Genomic DNA, 22372 nt, shown 5'->3' on the forward strand with positions numbered 1-22372 from the left:
AATATGTCTTCCTCCACTCATTCAAAAGCCTTGTAAGATACATCTAAGTAATTATGCATATTCACTCTAAATATGACATATTTATAAAAAAGGAAACAAATTGATTCACCTCATCATTATAACATATTAACTAATTTTTACATTTAAAAATCAGTGTCATATTCATTGAAAATATTAAGAAAAGTCATGGAATGGGCTCTATAAATTTATGGTTTTTGACTATATTTTCTGTGGGGATATTACATTAATCTGATTTTAGAAAACACCTATTTTAATAAAGAATATTTTTAAAAATGACCAGTGTTTTTATATTCAAGTTAATCTATTTTTATGAATTAATATACATATAGCACATATCTCTGATGCCTAACACTTACAGGAGGAGAAATGCATTGCTGCTATAGCCCCACAGATTCACCATTACCCACAATTCTTTTTTTTCTCCCAAAATGTTCCTTGAATATCCAGACTGGAGAATTCAAACAGAAATAGTTTCAAATACTGGATCCTATCCTTCCAAATTCCACGTTATAATTCTAGCACACTCTCTTGCTTCCAGTGATCTCTGTGGCAGAAATAATCTTAATCTTCTGTGTAAATGCAAATTTCTTGAATCGATACAAGAGCATTCTCTCGGTTTTCTTCATCGTTAACTGCAACATTACGGGTATAACTTATTCCTTCCCTCTTTCCCTGCTCATGAACCTTTTTTTTGGATCTCTTGTCACCATTCTTTTCAGGGATCATTTATGCCACTTATTTCCTCTTCAATTAGTAGTAATAGTTCATATCTATAATTTGGAATTGTTCACTTTTTTCTTTATCCCATCTGGCTAGGAACATGTTCAGAAATACATGTAAAAGCAAAATAATGCCCTCCTTTGATCCTTCTGTTGGAAATGTTCTCCAATAGCTCTTCCTATATATTTCTCTACAGGGATGTCTATAGTCTTGTTACTTAGTGTGGTCCAAGAACCCGCAGCATTGGAGTCACCTGAGAACATATTAGAAACACAGAGTCCCGAGGGAGCAGTAGCTCGACCCTGTAATCCCAGCACTCTGGGAGGCAAAGGCAGGTGGATGCTTGTGCTCTGGAGTTTAGGACTAGCCTGAGCAAGAATAAAATCCCATCTGTAAAAATTTTCTTTTACAGGGAAATACAATTCTTACCTTCTACTTGTGCATTTACTCTGTTTTTTTCTTCTTGATTGGCATCCTGAGATGAATGACTAAGATCCTTCTCTGAAAGAGTCTCTGAAATACTCTGTTAAAGTTAATATCAATATGAGTTAAGTTAAAAATAATAAGTTACATCAATATTTGCTAATCATTTTCTTCAAAAACAACTGAATTTTTTTTGGTAAAAGCAATTACATATAAAACTAAGAGAAACATGTATTGAAAGCCAAAACACTTCAATACAGAACTTCATATATGCTTCTAGCTCAAGCTCAACTTTTATGTGCATGTCGGTGTGTAAACACAGCATGAAAGGCCAAAATGAATCATATTCACAAAAAAATATGAACTCGTGCATGTTTCAACATGGAACAAGCTTGAAAATAACCGATAACTTTGTACTCACCACAAGGAATAAGAGAACTTTTTTTTAAAACAAAATACACTTGCTCTAATACTTACCGATTAAACACATAAAATATTTCTTAATGGAATTTTAGCATGAAAATTTGACACACAGAATTCTAATAAACTTTGTATATGTCATATTGGGCATAAACTGAACATTCATTTTTATTTCATATTAACATAAGTGTACCTAAACAGAACATTTCTGAAGCTGCTTTATTTAGGTAAACAAAAGGTTAGAAAAATCTAAAATATGTTTTGTAGAGTTTTTACTTATGATTGAATAAAAGGATACCACAGTTAAAAATAACTGTTTTGTCATGTTTAAATAAAATCAAACAAACACTAGATATAGTATGTAACTTTTTACTAACAAAAAGCAAATTCGGAACTATAGAAAACCTCGATATAAAAGAATACAAACATTTATTTTTGAAGCATCTAAGGTATCCCAGACATGTATTTGCACATTTTCATTTCTATGCATTATAATGATAAAAATAAAATGGACTGATGACGATGATGATGACTACCCTACTTTCTGCTTCCTGGTGTTAACAGGATGTTTAGAGTAAAAAATGATACATATGTGATCCATTGCTTTCTTTCCTATCTTTCTCCCACAATTTCACATGGCTGGCTCCTTCTCATCCTTTAGCTGATAGCTTGAAAATCACACTCAGAAAGATCTTTCCTGACTATAGATTTCCACCCCAGTCCTTTCCGCATTAACTGCAATCTTCTTCTATATTGTCTAACCTGATATTCTCTGTTTTCTCTATATGAAGCCCCCATAGTAAGTCAGAATTTTTGGCTGTTTGGCTTTCTGTTGATACTACAATATTTATATGAAGCCCACATAGTAAGTTGGATTTTTTGGCTGTTTGGCTTTCTATTGATACTACAATAAAGTAAGTCATCCTATTGTACATTCAATGTCTAACTACTTAGCACATAATTAGTACTCATAATACAAGATACTACTTCGGAGGCTGAGGCAAGGGGATCACTTAAGCCCAAGAGTTTGAGGTTGCTGTGAGCTATGACACCACAGCACTCCACCCAGGGCACAGAATGAGATTCTATCTCAATATATATATATATATATTTTTTTTTCAAGGTCAAACATGTACAAATCTCATGGGAAGGTCGTAAGCACAAAATCACTATTCTTACAGGATATCTGCCACAATAGTCTCCCAAAACTTATTATACCCCAAATTAGAAAGGCTCATGCCAGTTCTAACTTGCTTAACTTTCCATTTTTCCTTGACACTACTGTCTGAAGGATTTTTTTTTAAAAAGAACTACTTCCCATATTTATTAAATCATTAAATAAAACTGTGAACATTTCTTGCATTTGCATGCATACTTTTCAGACTATAAAAATGTTTCCAGATTTCATACTATATTTGTTCATTACACATACCTAAGAGGTTGATATTAGTGCCATGTCTATGAATTAGGTCACAGACATTCAAAATTAATTAATTAATTTTCCTCAGTTTCCACAGAAAGTGAAAGATCCAGAATAACATGTCTTTTGACATCCATTTGAATCTGGTGCTGCTGCCCAACCACTGCTTCCAAGAGGTCAGCCTTTCCCATGTCTTCCTACCTGAGCTCTGCTTCCGAATAAATTGTCAGTATTTCATACCTACAGTGTATCAGAAGCATGGCTGCCACAAAAGTATTCTATGTGTTCTATTTTAGAAAATTATTTTTGTTTATTAAAACTCCACTAAATCAAATTGTTACTATTACAGCCCAACATGTTCACTTACTCCCCATGATTTTTTTTTTTTCTCTTAAAATGTTCCTTGATGATCTAGACTGGTCAATTCAAACATAGTAACAGTTTTGAGTGCCAGATTTTTTCATTACATGTTCCAAGTTATAAAAATCAAGTCTCCAAACTGCATTAGGCCTTTTATTACACATCCATATTTACCACAGATCCATGCATTTGGCTATAGATGAATCTGGAATAATTCTTTAATTTTTAAATAAACTTAACTTCAAAGCCAAATGGTATTCTTATAACTTCTAAGCCTTATCATTTTGTATTATATTACACTGTCTTTTTAAAGGAATCTTGCAAATTAGCAGAATTTTACTATTCAGCAGCTCATTATTTCCACATAATTACTTTATTAATTATGGCCTGATAATTTAAGAAAATAATTCCTTGTGGGCACATACACAGCTGAGAAAAGGTAATTAAAAGCATCCCTTTTATGTTTTAAAGTTGTCAATGCTTATATTTTAAAGTAATGATAAGAAAAGACAGTACCTCCAAATACAAACTTGGTTCTTTTGGTTTGTCGTGTCCTGATAACAGTACAGAGATTTTATCTATAAAATGTCATTTAAAGATAAATTAATGATAAAAATATTACTGCATTTTCAAAACATATACAAATGTATCTCCATTTGTGACTATTTCAGTAAAATAAAACTCATAGCAAAAAGAATTTCAGAAGGTTAAAGCAGTTTCAGGAGAAAGTTTATAGTATAAAAAAGATGGCAAAAGAAACGTACTTAAAAGGAATGGACAGTATATTTAAAAGGAATGGACATTATCTACTTGTGACCTTACCTATGGTGCATATTGCAAGGGTACATGTCAAATCTATGAAGTGTAGAGTATCAATGTCTTAACACAACAATTAAGTAAGTGAGGTGAAGGCTATGTGACCCAGCTTGATTTAAGCATTCCTAATTGTATATAAAATCAGCACATCATACCCCATAAATATATTACTGTACATAGTTATGATTTAATAAAAACAATAAAATAAATCAAAGGAATGGAAATTAAACCAATACCCATTATTGGTTTTTATTTCATAATAGCATGTAATTAAAAATTTTAGATGTTTCCCCTAATTATAAGATTACCACCTCTTATAATTTATTTTCACAAAAATAAAATTGTCATTACCTATTTGCTTTTGTGTAGCACTTTCAACAATACCAATCGTGTTGGTATTGTCTCCAACTTCTGACTCTCTTGCTCCTTCCTATTGAGAAAAAGAAAAGTCAACTTCAGGAAATGTATTGATTCACTCACACATCAATCTGTTAGCAAAACAACACACATTCACTATGTTTATCAAGCATACGCACTACCTGGGAGAATAATTTGAATATAGAAACAGAAGACAGAGTCTGTCCTATATTTAAGTGGGTGTGGCAAAGACATATGGAAACAAATAAGAAAGGTAATTCATGAGTCTGTAATTACAGTAAATTAATTACACAAAGGATACAATGGAGGAAGAGTCAGTTCTACCCAGGAAGCTTAGGAAATGCAGCAAATATAGAGGCGTATTTTCAAAGACAACGATGTGCGCAGTGAGAGTGTGAAGGGCTTTTGGACAAGGGAGAAGGGGCAAAAGGATGAGGAATGGAACCACAGGGCATATGAGGGCTATGAAGGTAATGTGGTAAAACTGCAACCTTGTGATAAGGAACAGGTTTCAGAGATGAAATGGGAGAATCAGGCCAAGCTACCAAAGACAGGTGGCAGAAGAGGTGCAAACTTTCTCTATCCTGTAATGGGATCCACTCAATAAGCAGTTAAGTCAGGCCACCACAAACATATTTTCAAAAGGTCACCTTGGTAGCAATGTGAAAATAGATGAACACCTGACAAAATCAGAAAAGAGCTTTTCAAAATCATAGATCAGAAAGAGAATTATGGTAACAAGCTATGAACACTGGTAATGGTGAGTGACTGGATTGGTGATCTGCAGGAGAGATAACGTACAAGATTTACACTAACTTAATGTTTCAGTGCTACTTACTAGATGTTATTCACTAGAAAAGAAAAATCAGATGACAAAATAGGGCACCAAGAGTCAAGGAAGTAAGGGAAGGGATAAGGACAGTGTCTTCAGTCCTTAAAGTCCAATATGTCAATTATGAAGCACCCAAGGACATAGGAGATAAATCTGGATACATACTTTAGGAAGAGATTACTTACTCATGAAAGGAATATGGTGTTAAGAACATAAGTATGTGTAAGATATTCTAAACTGGCACACCTATGTAATGCAAATCCAACAGAACTCTGACATTTGGAAAATGAGAACAAGAGAAGAAAATAAAACCATAGGATTCAAATTTTATATTTTAACATTTTTGAAGAAAAATATACTTTCATTAATATATGCAAATATTTATTTCTTGTTATTGTGTCCATTTTTAAAATTGAAGAAAATGTTTAACTCAAAAAAAAAAACAATTCAAGATGCTACAAGAAAACTCAATAATTATCCCTACAAATTTTAACTTGTAGAAGAAAAATACTGTTATGATTAGAGAATTATGAGGGCATTTTAAGTACAACTATGATGTAAGAAAGAAATGTAAAACCCTAGTTTGAATTTCACATGGTTTTCTTATTCTTCTGTCAACAACGTACTAATAACTCTGTCTATTGATACCTGATAGAATGGTCATTAAAAGTTAAAGAAAAGGGGTGTGGTATGTCTTTTATGGATGGGACAAGGGTTCTTTTTTATTACTATTAAATTATAGCTGTGTACATTGATATGATCATGGGGCATCATACACTAGCTTCATAAACCGTTTGACACATTTTCATCATACTGGTTGACACAGCCTTCCTGGCGTTTTTTTAGTTATTGTGCTAAGACATTTACATTCTACATTTACTAAGTTTCACATATACCGTTGTAAGATACACCACAGGTATAATCCCACCTATCCCCCTTGTTTTATCCCCCTCCCTTTCCCCCTTCCCCGTAAGTATCTCAAGAATGGAAAAAAAAGTACCCAATGTACCCAGCCCTACTATGAAACTAATTTAGGGCTTTCACATGAAAGCTATAACCCAGTTACAACCTAAGAATAGGGGGACAAGGGTTCTTATCTAACAAAGCAATCAATGTACGCTGGATCTGTGTACCCTCAAGGAAACCTCAACAACAACAACAACAAAAAAAAAAAACTGAAGAAAGGATCTAGAATTTAAAAAACCCTATGATTATACATGTTGAAGATTTAGAAATCTCCCTGTATATCCATGATTGTCCAGCAGGACCCAATACTCACATGAGGTAAGAAGAAATGGACTAAAATATCGGGCCCACAGGACTGTTGTGTTTTACTGATAAAAGATATTGTGTACAAGGTTTGACAAGCATGAATACTAAAGTTAATAATGCTTCTTTAGAATAATAAAACGTTCGCATTCTGGACATATTTGTCAAATTAAGAAATGACCTTCCAGAGATAATTTTGTATACTATTTGGCAGTCTTTACTGCCGAATGCTTCTATAACTTTGTGTAGTTTATTTGATGATTCTTTAATCAAATCTGACTACATTTACTGGATGTGTGAACATCTGTGTCCATTACAGAGATTTCTTGAGCACAAGATGAATGAGAAAAACACCAAAACACACAACTGACTAATTTAAGAGGTTTGAATTTAAAATATCTTTTCACATTTAATGGATACATAAATTTTAATTTTAGTTAACAAAACTATAAATGTTTATTTATTTTGCCTTATTTTCAAAAAGTTCAGCTACCAAGAAATTACATCAAATAGTAAGATAAATTAGTTAAGTTGAGAATATACTAAACACTGTTAGAAAACTTAAACAAAAGCCAGAAGAGCCAAATACTAATAATTCATTTAATAATTCTAATAGAGCCTAAAAGAGGTTTCACTTTGTATAATCTGTAAGCATAGGTTTGACTAGATTAAATATGAGATGACATTTCATTAAATTGAAAAGAAATAATACGGACTAAATTTCCTTTCTTAGAAATACTACCAAAAAATGGAGAATAGACCTTAAAAAGAAGATTGATGTTCAGGCTGTCATAAGCAATCAAAGGAAAAGATAACTTTGGGGGGTTGTTCATAAATGGAATACCCGAAAAAAGAAAAGATAACCACACAGAATAAACATGTTTTTTTCTAAAAAATAAAATAAAACTCCTTTATTATTATTATTATTATTATTATTATTTTTAAGACAGAGTCTCACTATGTCCCCCTAGGTAGGGTGCCATGGCGTCACAGCTCCAAGCAACCTCCAACTCTTGGGCATCAGCGATTCTCTTGCCTCAGCCTCATAAGTAGCTGGGACTACAGGTCCTGCCATAATTCATGGCTATTTTATTGTTGCAGTTGTCATTGTTGAGCAGGCCCAAGCCAGGTTTGAAACTACCAGATTGGATGTATGTGGCATGCGCCCTAAACACTGAGGTACGGGTGTCCAGCCATTTTCTAATATTTGTAATTGATACATAATAGGGGTCCATATTTGGGGAGTACACATGATAATTTCACACATTCATATCATCAACTCAGGGTATAAGGATATTCATCATCTTAAATATGTAAACATATACATTTTTATATATACATTTTTTTGGGGGGGAAATAGCTTTATCCTCTGTCATAACACAAACCAACAGACTTTGGTGTTGGCAAGTGAGGAAACACAACAGTAGAACCCGCTGCTCACTGAGAAGGAGGAGGATGAGTTACAAAGCCTTCCCCCATTTCTCGTGCAGCTGAGATAAAGCCATAACCCTTATAAATAGATCATTATATTAAAAATATTTCCAGGGCCCACCCGGTTCTGCTCCTACACAAATAGGATTAATCACTGTAGTAAAAAGGGTGATATTTTGGGGGCAGAAATTTGGGGGCTGGCAGCTGTAAGACAACCCAATGTGTAATGAAGGCTCTCCCAAACATCCAGAAGAGAGGGGCAAGGGGGCCCTGTCATTGGCTGAGAAGTGTACCTGGAGGTAGTCTCACTCCTGTCCTCAATCCCTGATGCTCTTGAGTGATCTGTCCTTTCAGACACCCCCCTGTTCCACTCTCAGAGTCTATTATTTTCTTGGAACCCACCTATTTAGATCACCAACCAAGTTTTGGTGTCCCCTATTGCTTAGGCCTCTGAAGTCATCCCCTTTAAATTACAGCCCTCTCCTTAAATACAAAGCATGAGGAGACCTCAAGGGTCCTTCCTGCCAGGAGTATATTCCAGGGGTCAGCCAGTTTGGGGGTCCCCCCTCAGTCCCAGACCATGAATTAAATTGGTGCTGGGCCCTGTGTTCATTGGTGGAGACCTCAAAGACATAGGCAGGACAGTAATTCCAATAAGACACCCGGCAATTCCTGGGTGTCTGTTTGTCACCACTGGGAGGATGGTGGAGTTTTCAAGGATGCTGTTCATCATGTATCATTCAGCCAGCTACTACAACTTGTGCAGGAAATTCACCAGGTACTCCTAGAGGGGTGAGCAAAACAGGCAGTACACAAATCTCCGTCCTCCAGCTGGGCCCGCTCTGTCTCCACCTTCTCCACCACCTACTTGCCAAAGGAGCAGGCCTTGGAGGAGCACATGAGGGTCATGTGCTCCAGGCTCTCATACTGGCTGCTCACTCTGTATAAGGCACCACTGTTGCTGCTTCCACCACTGCTAGCCCTGGTCTTCTCACCACTTGGGCCCCAGTTCAGTTCTGCCAAAAACTTAAACAGGAAAAAGACAGGGGGAGGAGGCCATGATCATCAGTTCCTGGACACCACCCTTTTCTCAGAGAATTTGTAATTGATCTGCTGGACATCCACACTCTTGAGTGGGGGTACTCCAGGGCTGGGGAAGTGCTGGCTGATGTGTACAAACAGGTGCCTCTGGTATGAGCCAGTTGCATTTGACAGCTCCACATAGGCAGAGAACTCTACTAGCTGCAACCAGGAAGAGCCCAGGGCCCACGCCTGCCAGGCTGGAAATAATGGAGCAAGTACAGACAGGGGTGAGAGGGGTTAAGTGAACCCATACCCTGGTCAATAGATGGGGGAGTCAATGACAAGAATAATGGCTTCACATCTCAAACTTGCACAGGGGTCTAGGGCCCCAGGCCAAAACTGGAAAAGCTCAGAGGCTTGAGGACCACCAGGACCCAGTTTGGTGTGCTGGGCCAACGACGTGGTAGCCATGGTTCAGAAAGCCTTGTTCTTGGAAACCTGGTCCTTTAGCTTGGACTAGATTTCTCTTGATTACTTTCAAGTTGAAACCTAGATGAGATTAGAGACCTGGATGCAAGTTCAGACCTTCTCCAATCTTAGCTTGATGTAGCAGGTAATCATTTCATTCTAACCGTACATCTTGCCTTCAAAGGACAAGATGATTTTCTGAGATACTAAGATATCTGAGATAAGTATCTGAATATCTTAGATATTCTGAGATACTAAGATACTAAGCGCTGTTCAGTATCTGGGTTCCAAACACCCTCTGCATCTGTGTCCACTTTCCTTCTAGTACCCTTCCTGCCTGTGCCACTCTCATCACTGCCGTCCTTAATGCTTGTCCAGCCATGGCCATCATCCACAAGGGACCCTAACCCAGGGTTCCCAATCATGGCCTCCCAGCCTGTGGCTGAGGAACCATCACCTTAGATATTTATCTTTCATTCATGCTAGGAACTTATGAAATATCTTCTAGTTATTTGTAAATGTATACAAGATCAATGTTACTATAGCCATCATTAAGTTTTCTTTATGTTCCTTATTAACATCAGTTATAAGTCATTCAGATAAATCTGAACACGTTTTCATTACCTGGCTTTCTTTTTCTAAGTTATGTTTAAAATAATTTCTATTATATCTTATACAGAGATCATGCCGCCATTTAACTCCACTATTTCTGTCGTGTTTTTATTTATTTATTTATTACTTTTCTTTTTTAGAGATAGAGTTTCACTTTTTCACCCATGGTAGAGTGCCATGGCATCACAGGTCACAGAAACCTCCAACTCCCAGGCTTAAGCGATACGCTTGCCTCAACCTCCTGAGTACCTGGGATTATAGGCACCCACCACAACACCTGGCTATCTGTTGTGTTTTCATAATAATCTCCCTCATTTGGACTGTCTTACTCAATGTTTATATTTATATTGCCCTTCCTCAAGCAATTCTTTCCCTTCATCACTCTCTTCCTCTCCATGTTTGTTGAGCTGGGGTTTTTTGGTTGCTTTATAGTACTTTCCTTCCATAATGATAAGCTTAAGCTTTGCTCCACTAGTTTTCCTAATGCTCAATGCTAAGCACATCTCTGGCTTGACCATATATGATTTCTCTTATGATTATGAGGACTTTTTTTGTTAGATCTTTCTTATTATTATGAGAATCAGTGGGATGGTATGTGAAAAAAATCACATTGTATCCCATAAATGCATTAATGTACACAGGTATGATTTAATAATAAATAAATATCCTTTAAAAAAGGTTTTATGAAGACAACTTACCTCTGTATCACAATGGTTGACAAAGGCCATTCGAGGACCTGGTATGAATGGCTGTACTAAAGTGAAGGTCGAAAAATGGTTTTCAGCCATTTCTTCTTTTTGACAAACAGAACGCCTTTCCTTAACCAAAGTTGCTCTTGCTACAGTAAAAACAAGGTAAAGAATACATAAAAATATTGGTAGTTCATAATCAATAAATAACAGAAGAAGAGACAGTCTTCAAAAAGCTTATAATTTTCCTTACATGTCTGAGAAGCAGTCTATAGACTTTTAAAATCTGGGTTGGAAACCCAAAAAGAAACGGAAAAGGAAGAAAAAGGAAACTAGAACAAAGGAGAGGTTGCAATCTTAATTTCAGATACAAGCAGTTTTAAAGCAACTAAAATTAAGAAAGACAAAGATGGAAGAGAGGAAAGGAGGGAGGGGGTGATGGGTCATGGTGTTTGGCACACCTCTTGGAGAAAAAACACATTTATAAGAGGGACTTTGCCTGACAAATGCAATTAGTGTAACTTGGTTATTTGAACCTTCAATGAATCCCCAACAATAAAAAATAAATAAATAAATAAATAAATAAAATAAAAATAAAAAAGAAAGACAAAGATGGACACTTTATACTGGTCAAAGGTACAATACAACATGAAAACATATCAATTTTAAATATTTATGCACCCAACTTTAATATGCCCATATTTGTGAAACAGACCGTGAAGGGTCTGAGCTATATGACATCCCAAAGACACCATAATAGCTGGGGACATTAACATCCCTCTGACAGAACTGGACAGGTCCTATAAATGGAAACTAACCAAGATACAAGGGACTTAAATATGACCCTGGAACAAATGGGATTAATATACATATACAGAACACAACATCCCAAAGCAAAAGAATATACATTTTTCTCAGCCCATCATACATACTCCAAAATTGACCACATCCTAGAATATAAATCAAACCTCAGCAAAATTAAAATAGAAAGTATACCTTATACCTTCTCAGATCACAAGGCAATAAAGGTGGAACTCAACTCCAACTAAAATGCACATCTCTACACAAAGACATGGAAATTAAGTAACTTTTAGCTAAATGAGAGTTATGTTCAAGAAAAGATAAAAGAGGAAATCATTAAATTCCTCAAACATAACAACAATGAAGGAATAAGTTCTAAAAACCTGTGGGATACAGTGAAAGCCCTCCTATGAGGGAAATGTATTACATTAGATGCCCACATTTGAAAAACAGAAAGGGAGTGCATTGACAAACTCAAGAACCATCTTATGGAATTGGAAAATACAACAATCTAATCCCAAAACCAGCAGAAGGAAAGAATTAACCAGAATTAAATTAGAGATTAATGAAATTAAAAACAAGAGAATCATTCAAAAAATTAATGAAACAAAAAATATTTTTTATTTTATTTATTTATTTATTTATTTATTTATTTATTTATTGCAGTTTTTGTCCAAGGCTGGGTTTCAACCCTCCACCTCTGGCATATTGGGCTGACACCCTACTCCTTTGAGCCACAGGTGCCCCCCCAAATGATTTAATTTTTTGAAAAAATAAATAAATTGATAACCTGTGGCCAGATTAACTAGAAACAGAAAGCAAAATCTCTAATCACATCAATCAGAAACAATAAACAGGAAATAACAACAGATGCCACAGAGACACAAGAGATTATCTCTGAGTACTACAAGAAACTCTATGCCAAGAAATTGTATAATGTGGAGAAAATGGATCGATAACAAGAATAATATCCTCTCCCTAGACTTAAACAAGAACAAATAGATCTTCTGAAAAGACCAATCTCAACCACTGAGATTGAAGAAAAAATAAAAAATTTCCCAACAAAAAATGCCATGGTCCAGATGACTTCACACCAGAATTCTATCAAACCTTCAAGGAAAAGCTTATACTCATATTGCAGAAATTATTCCAAAAAAAAAAAAAAAGAGAGGAAAAAGGAAGGAATCTTCCCCAACACGTTCTACAAAGCAAACGTTACCCTGATGCCAAAACCAGTAAAACATCCAACTAAATTGAGAATTTCAGACCAATTTCACTAATGAATATAGATGCAAAAATTCTCAATAAAATCCTACCCAATAAATTACAGCTACACATTAAAAAATAAAATCAAAATCACGCAGGATTCATCCCAGAGATGCAAGCCCAGTAAACAAAAAATGTACTTCACCATATCAGCAGAAGCAGAAACAATGACCATATGATCCTCTGAATAGAGGCAGAAAAAGCATTCAATAAAATTCACCATCTTTTTTTCTAATAAGAACACTTAAAAATATAGGCATAGGTGGCATATTTCTTAAACTTATTGAAGCCATCTATGACAAACCCACTGCTAGTATTATACTAAATTGAGTAAAACTGAAAACTTTTCCACTTAGAACTGGAACAAACACAAGGTTGTCCTCTACCACCACTACTATTCAACATAGTGCTGGAAGTTCTAACCAATTCAATCAGGCAAGAGAAGGCTATAAAGGGCATCTTAATGGGAGCAGAAGAGGTCAAACTCTCCCTCTATGCCAATGATGATCTTATACTTAGAGACCACCAACAACTCAACCACAAGAATCCTGGAAGTGATCAAAAAATACACTAAGGTCTCAGGATATAAAGTTAATCTCCACAAGTCAGTAGCCTTTGTATATGCCAATAACAGCCAAGATGAGAAGCTAATCAAGGACACAAATGTCTTCACAGTAGCCTCAGAAAAAAATGAAATACCTAGGAATATACCTAATAAAAGAGGTGAAGGACCTCTATAAAGAAACTTACAAAACCCTAAGAAAAGAAATAGCAGAGGATATTAACAAATGGAAGGATATAACATGCTCTTGGCTGGAGAGAAACAACATTATTAAAATTTCTATACTCCCAAAGCATTCTACAGATTTTATGCAATCCCCATTAAAATATCATCATCATACTTTCAAAATGTAGGAAAAAAAATAATTCTGCATTTTGTATGGAACCAAAAAAAAAAAAAAAAACGTTATAGCCAAAGCAATTCTTAGTAATAAAAACAAAGCCAGGGCATATCCCTACCAGACTTTCAGCTGTAAAGATCAAAACAGGACGGTATTGGCACAAAAATAGTCACTGACATTTAGAACTGAATAGAAAACCATGAAAGGAAACTAATATCTTACAGCTACCTGATCTTTGATAAAACAAACAAGAACATACACTAGGGAAAAGAATCCCTATTCAATAAATGGTGCTGGGAGAACTGGATAACGATATGTAAAAGACTGAAACTGGGCCCTCATCTCTCATCACTTACAAAAATTGATTCAGGATAGATAAAAGATCTAAATCTAAGGCATGAAACAATAAAAATCCTCAAAGAAAGTGTGGGGAAAACACTTGAAGATATCAAAGATTTTATGAAAAAGACTTCTGTGGCAATCACCACAACACCAATAATAAACAAATGGGACTTAATTCAACTGAAAAGCTGCTATACAGCTAAGGGAACAATAACCAAAGCAAACAGACAGCCTTCAGAATGGGAAAAGACATTTGCATATTATGAATTGGACAAAACCATGATTACTAGGATGTATAGACAACACAAATTAATCAACTAGAAAAGATCCAAGAATCCTATATATCACAGGGCAAGAGACATGAATAGAACCTTTCTAAAGACAGATGAATAGCTAACAAACGTATGAAATAATACTCATCATCCCTGATCATCAGAGAAATGCAAATCAAACCCACCATAAGATATCACCTAGCCCCAAAATGGCCCACATCACAAAGTCTCAAAGCGGCAGATGCCGGTGTGGATGTGGAGAGAAGGGAACACTTTTACGCTGCTGCTGGGGATGCTAATTAATACAATCTTTTGAAAGGAAGTATGGATAATCCTCAAAGAAGTCAAATTACATCTGCCATTTAATCCTGCAATCCCATTACTGAGCATCTACCCAGAAGAAAAAGAAATCCTTTTATCATAAGGACATTTGCGCTAGACCGTTTATCGCAGCTCAATTTAAAATCACAAAATGTGGAAACAACCTAAATGGCCACCAACCCAGGAATGGATCAACAAACTGTGGTACATATATACCATGGAATACTATTCAGCCACTAAAAAAGATGGAGACTTTATATCTTTCATATTAACCCAGATGAAGATGGAAAACATTGTTCTTAGTAAATTATCACAAGAACAGGGAAGCAAAAATCCAATGTGCATATTTATATTCTAATATGAAGGCAATACATGATCTAATTCAAGGGGTATGGTAGCAGAACGAGGTAGCGGGGAGAGGCAGAGGTAGAAGGGGAGTGGGGGACACAGTGTGTGGCACACCTCTTGGGGGCAGAACACAAGTGTAAGAGGGATTTTATCTAATAAATGCAATCAGTGTAACCTAATTCTTTGTTTACCCTTAATGAATTCCAAACAATAAAAAGTGCACATTTTGATTTCATTGATTTTGATTTTTTTACTTTTTATTCTGATTGATTTTGGCTCTAATTTTTATTTCCTTTCTTTTGGTCACTTTAAGTTTCATTAGCTCTTATTCTAGTTTCTTTTTTTATTAATATTAAATCATAGCTGTCTAGCTGATAGATCATGAAAAAAATGCACATTTTGTGTATGATTTACAATTTGCTAAAAACGAAGACTGATACATTGTTACAAAGTATTCCTTTGGGATCATATTTGAATACCAGAGTAGAATTAATAGTCATACTATTGGTGGGCTATTACTGCAGAAAGAAACTCTTACTTCCCTTCCTTTGTTTATAAAATGTAAACAAGAACAAGATCTATCAAAATTATTTGATACCTGTAAGGAGCTACTATTTGCAATAATCATAATCCTAAAAAACCCTACCATACTGACAGAAAATGTTATCATTTGCAGAATCAGTATCACGTGAGTATAGTCTCAAACTTAAAAAGATTGATTTCTGAAATGGATGAGGAGCACTTAGAATACAGTATAAAGCATTCCCCCTTATCTGTTACTTGTGTGAGAAAAAACACACTCAACCTGTTTTTTCTTTGTCCTCACACCACCACGACACTAATCAACACAGAGGATTTATGTGACCTATGTGTGGGAATATTTTTTCACTCCAAAAATCCCACAATCGATTCTTCAGTAGACACCAGCTGGGTGTCCTCCCTTTTGATCCCAGCACCATCTCCTCGGTGACAGTATCAGACCCCACAGGGCTCGTCTGCCCCTCCCCACACCAGAACTTCTGACCAACAGCCTTCAAGCTGGGTTTCCCACAACCCCATCCTAGGGTTCGATAAATTCAGTATAATGTTTCACAGAATTCAAGGAGACACTTCTGCCAGCTGGTTAATTATGGAGGAGATTATGAAGGATACAGATGGTGAGGGACATAGGGCAAGGTATGGGGAAGAGATGCAGAGCTTCCAGGCCCTCCAAAGGGCACCACCCCCTAGGAACTTCCATATATTCAGCTATCTAGAAGCTCTCTGAACCCTGTCCTTTGGGCTTTTATGAAAGATTCATTACTTGGCATGCCTGACTAAAGGACTGGCCATTGGTGTCAAACAAACTTCCAGTCTCTCTCTCCTCCCTGGAGGTTGGGAAGTGGGTCTAGAAGTCCCAACCTTCTAATCCTACCATAGTCTTTCAGGTGACCAGGCCTTACTCTGAAGCTGCCTAGGAACTGCTGGACATCAGGCCATCAACCACACACAAAGATATCTCTTTTGGAGATCCTAAGGATTTTAGAAGTTGTATGCCAGGAAATGGGGTGCAAGATCAAGTATCACATTTTTGGCTTTGTGTCCTGTGGTTTCAATACATATAGTCAAAATGGTGTCTAAGTCTTAAATTGAAAACTCCAGAAATAAACAATTTATAAGTTTTAAATTATGTACACTTCTGAGTAGTGTGATAAAAAATCTCAAAACATTCTGCTCCATTTTGCCCAGGATGTCAATCATCCTTCTTCTGGTATAACCACACTGTCTGTGCTGTACCCCAAATTCTCCCTTGGCCATTGATATGCTCTGTCCTCACATTCAGCCCTCAGCAGGGTGATCCAGGATCACTGGAAGGAGATGATCTCCTCCTTCTAATGTGCAGTTGGAACATAAACAGCAGCCCAAACTGCATCACAATGCCGGCCTCACCCACCTCCCTCATCCAGTCGCGTTCACTGTATCTGCCCCTGTCATCGCAAGGAGAAGTAGGGTGAGGAGAGTATGATAAACTGCTTTGAGAGATGACATTCACGTCACTTACAGTATAGCACGTTGTTAAAATTATTCATTTATTATTAGTTACTGTAGTTGATCTATTACTGTGCCTAATTTATAAACTTTCATAGATATGTGTATATAGGAGAAAACATTTACAGGGCAGACTAGAGACAGACTACAAATGTGCCACTCACGGGGAAAGTGGAGTTGCAGGTTGCTGCCTTCATACGGATAACTTGTTTCTGAAGCCACATTGTGAAATCACAGAGAAGGAACAGGGTACACTCAGTGTGGGGGGAAAAGGTGATAGGTGACACATTAAGAAGATTAGAGAATGTGAGGGGAAGAATAGATTAGATTATGAAAGAATCATGTCAGCACAGCATGGCCTGAACTGCACGATGGCACCCAACACCCTCACAGACCTCTTATCTGCACAGATGGGGTACCGCCTGGAGTCTGTGCAGAACCCATGCAACAGACAACAGGCACCGTGGGGAAGCACCCTTAACTCTGAGGTGCACCCACACTGGTCTACACCAGGTCTACACTGAGCAGGGGAGGGAGCAGACTGACTTGTGGCTTCCCTTTGTCCTCTATAGATTCTAGTTATCAAGCTTTGGTCTGATTCAAAAAATGCAAATATCCTTTCCCATTGTGTAGGTTGTCTATTTGCTTTGGTTGTCGTCTCCTTAGCTTTTCAGATGAATTAACTCCCATTTGTTTATCTTTGTTGTTGCAATCGCTACAGAAGTCTTCTTCATACAGTCTTTCCCCAGGCCAATAACTTCAAGTGTTTTTCCTATAATTTCTTTGTGGATTTTTATCGTTTTTTGCCTTAAAACTAGGTCTATTATCCATCTTAAATCAATTTTTGTGAGTCGAGAAGGGTGTGGTTCCAGTTTCGGTCTTTTACATGTCCTCATCCAGTTCTCCCAACACCATTTATTGAATAGGGATTCTTTCCCTCAGTGTATGTTCTTGTTTGGTTTATCAAAGACTAGGTGGCTTTAAGATGTTAGTTTCATTTCCTGGTATTCAACTCGGTTCCAAATGTCTGTGTCTCTATTTTTGTGCCAGTACCATGCTGTTTTGAACACTATGGCCTTGTAGTACAGCCTAAAGTCTGGTATGCTGATGCCCCAAGCTTTGCTTTTACTACTAAGAGGTGCCTTAGATATATGGGGATTTTTCTAGTTCCATACAAAACAAAGAATTATTTTTCTAAGTCTTGAAAGTATGATGTTGGTATTTTAATAGGGATGGCATTGAATCTGTAGATTCCTTTGGGAAGTATAGACATTTCAACAATGTTGATTTTTCCCAGCCATGAGCATGGTATGTTCTTTCATTTGTTAATATCCTCTGCTATTTCGTTCCTTAGGGTTTCGAAATTTCCTTTATAGAGGTCCTTCACCTCTTTTGTTAGGTATATTCCTAGGTATTTCATTTTCTTTGCAGCTATGGTGAAGGGGGTTCTGTCCTTAATTAGCCTCGCACCTTGGCTGTTACTGGCATACATAAAGGCTACTGACTTGTGGACATTGGTTTTATATCCTGAGACATTACTGTATTTTTGGATCACTTTCAGGAGTCTTGTGGTTGACCTTTGAGGTGCTCTAAGTAAAAGATCATATTGTCAGCAAAGAGGGAGACTTGGACCTCCTCTGCTCCCATTGGGATGTTCTTTATTTCCTTCTCTTGCCTGATTGGCTAGAAACAGCACTATGTTGAATAGTAAAGGCAATACCTGGTAACCTCCTCTTTATTGACCTAAAAACTTCTTATTCCGTCCTTATGCCCAGTTTTAAGGTCAGGCTATTAAATTGTGATCATTCTGTCTTTTTGATTTAGGCTTTTAAGGTTATTGATTTCCCACCAAAGAATGCTATGGCTGAGTCCCATAGATTATAAAAGCTTGTGTCCCCTTGTTTTTTCCTTATTTCACAATTTATTTTTAAAGTAGATCACAACACCAAGCTTTTGGTGCATTCTGCTATTGTACAAGCTCTAAATGCTGGCTCAGCAGCTGAAGGGCACTCTTTCATAGCATGTCTGAAATGTGAACAAAAGTCCATATAAAACAAATATTTAAACTTTTTCTATAGGAACACAGGTAAAGGTAACCCCATATCCTAATCCTCTGAATTGCTTCATCTGTGCCAACCCTACTTTTACAAAAACATTTCAAAACTAGTAGTGATTCAGTTAAGTGTACCCCCAAATCCCTAATGCCAGCTAAACTCACAGTTAACAGCTACAGAATGATGTCTACACATTATTAATGGCTGAAGGACACACTGCTGGGTGACCTTTCATTTCACTTTCCCAAGTACAAGACACAGACAGAATGCTGACATCCCTCTCTTCTACTTCAGGTAGGACGTCAGGGTTCTGGATTTGTTCAGTTGCCATATCAGTCCTGACATCATATAGTAGACAGTCGAGTAGAAGCAGCAGCTACAGTGTAAGTAGCCAGGATTTCAAGGAGCATCCAAAAACACACATGCATTTCAGGCAGGTCACAGCACTCAACAATCTTATCAAGGCCATCACATACCCATCCCCAGAAGTAGATGGATGAATACTACTTCTCATCTGATTTAGGACTCTTGTGCAGAAGAGGCTTTCCATGCACATAATCATTAGGATGTTACCAAATGACCCCTACACCCCGTCTTCACATAACACAGACAGACTTATTCACTGCACTCATCATCATCGTCATCAGAGCCTATCTGTTCCTTCAACATGACTTTTTTGGCAACAATATTAACTGCAAGCATGAAAGGTGATGCAACATACTATCTGCCTGGCTCAGCTACGATTTTCACTCCAGGGTCTGATGCAAAACACTTGTCCAACACTGGGCTGATTACACTGATGATCTCTTCCAATTTCAGCTTCACATCCTCACATTCAGGCAAACCACCATCAATATGAAGCAGTACATGCTGAAACCAACCTCGGCTCCTATGTTAAAGACACAGCAGACACCAGAGACCACCTGCATGAAGGGCTCAGGATCATTACAGCCATTTCCTACATGGAAGATAATGCTGATAACATTAATATTTAGTGCTTTTTCTTATTCCACAAGAAATCTTCTGGTTTTGAGCATGGCACCAAATTTAGCAGCGTCAACAGGCTGCCTTGGAACCATCAGTGGCAACCAGCAAAGCCAACTTTGGCTTTGGTTGTGTTTTGGCAACTTTCATCAGCTTGACTGTGCTATCCAAAATCATCATCTGGACTCCATTATTGGCAGCACACTTAATTGTAGACACTTGTTTACAGGGATTTGCATAGATAATCCTCTCTAGAGGTACATGACGCTCTGCACCAATTGTATTTCAGTCATGCTAGCACAGTCAGATCCAGTCCCCATGGAAGTGAGGATCTTCACAATGACTCTGCAGTCATGACATTTGACTGCATAAAACGGAGTGACAGAAGAAGAAGCTTTTCGCTACTTTTGGGGTTTCCCCAAAATCCCAACATAGAATGCATTATTCCCTTCAGAAGAAGAAATCTCATACATTTTTTGGTCCCAAATGTCCCTGGGAGTAAAACCTTGTGTTTTTAGAATCCCACTGTGCATCCTCAGATCAAAATGGAAATGTTCTCACAGCATCCAGGTGCCACGGGACAGCCCCATGGTCAAGCCAGGGTGCTGCTGTTCCACGTAGTCATCAGTGCCTCACTCCCACCCATCAGAGATGCCACCCAAGACGGTGTCCAAGCAGCAGGTACAGGGGCAGCTGGCAGTGGCTACAGGGAATGACCTATGTTTCCCTGTTTTTCAAATTATTTCTTGATTTCCATCCTAATTTTATTTTTGACTCAATAATCATTCAGCAGCAGGTTGTTGAATTTCTGTGACTTTGCAAAGGTTTGAGTATTTCTCTAGTGATTCACTTCTAGTTGCATTCCACTGTGGTCTGAGAAGATGCATAGTATGATTTCATTTTTTTTTAACTTCTTGAGGCCTTTTTGTAGCCTAAGGCATGATCAATCTCAGAGAATATCTCATGCGCTGCAGAGAAGAATCTCTTATTCAATAGTTTTGAGGTAGAATGTTCTGAAAATGTCGTTAGGCCCATTTGATTTACAGTCTGCATTTATTTATACTCTGCTTTTATGATCTGTCTATCTCTGACAGTTAGGTGTTAAAGTCCCCAGTAAACACAATCCTGCCACAGTAATCTTCCTGCTCTCTGGAACCCATGGGGATGGTATATTCCAGATAAATGTAGTTTCTGGTTACTTGACAATTCCTTTTAAAAATAGCCCTATCTCTTTTGTTCATAACATACCATACCATACCACTAACTCTGTATTGACTTCATATTAATATTGAAATACACTAGTTAAAAGCTAATTAAGACAAAGACAGACTTCACTTACTATAACACAGTTTTACTGTGTTATAAAACAGCTTTTTAAATGCAGTGTACAATTTTAGCTAAATTGAAGTCAAAACATTTTCTTTCTTTTTTTTTTTTTTATTGTTGGGGATGCATTGAAGATACAATAAGCCAGGTTACACTGATTGCATTTGTTAGGTAAAGTCCCTTTTGACATCGTGTCTTCCCCCAGAAAGTGTGGCACACACCAAGGCCCCACCCCCCTTCCTCCTTCCCTCTTTCTGCTTTTCCTCCCCCACCCCATAACCTTGTCATTAATTGTCCTCATATCAAAATTGAGTACATAGGATTCATGCTTCTCCATTCTTGTGATGCTTTACTAAGAATAATGCCTTCCCCTTTCATCCAGGTTAATTCAAAGGATGTAAAGTCTCCATTATTTTTAATAGCTGAATAGTATTCCACGGTATACATATACCACAGCTTGTTAATCCATTCCTGGGTTGGTGGGCATTTAGGCTGTTTCCACATTTTGGCGATTGTAAATTGAGCTGCAATAAACAGTCTAGTACAAGTGTCCTTATGATAAAAGGACTTTTTTCCTTCTGGGTAGATGCCCAGTAATGGGATTGCAGGATCAAATGGGAGGTCTAGCTTGAGTGCTTTGAGGTTTCTCCATACTTCCTTCCAGAAAGGTTGTACTAGTTTGCAGTCCTACCAGCAGTGTAAAAGTGTTCCCTCCTCTCCACATCCATGCCAGCATCTGCAGTTTTGAGATTTTGTGATGTGGGCCATTATCACTGAGCTTAGATGGTATCTCAGGGTTGTTTTGATTTGCATTTCTCTAATATACAGAGATGATGAACATTTTTT

General features: G+C 37.1%; 1 protein-coding gene across 1 annotated transcript in view; it reads right to left on the minus strand.

The window, feature by feature from the left end:
* The window catches only part of LOC128579380 (putative ankyrin repeat domain-containing protein 20A4), a 69715-nt gene that overhangs the window by 21985 nt on the left and 25358 nt on the right, over positions 1-22372 (minus strand). Inside the window, exons 7-10 of the mRNA XM_053581508.1 lie at positions 10892-11031; positions 4532-4610; positions 3881-3942; positions 1171-1264 (exon numbers count right to left, since the gene is read on the minus strand). Of these exons, the coding sequence (XP_053437483.1) occupies positions 1171-1264; positions 3881-3942; positions 4532-4610; positions 10892-11031 (375 nt within the window). The remainder of the gene's footprint in view (positions 1-1170; positions 1265-3880; positions 3943-4531; positions 4611-10891; positions 11032-22372) is intronic.

The sequence above is a fragment of the Nycticebus coucang genome, unplaced genomic scaffold (assembly GCF_027406575.1).
Source record: "Nycticebus coucang isolate mNycCou1 unplaced genomic scaffold, mNycCou1.pri scaffold_49, whole genome shotgun sequence".
NCBI lineage: Eukaryota > Metazoa > Chordata > Mammalia > Primates > Lorisidae > Nycticebus > Nycticebus coucang.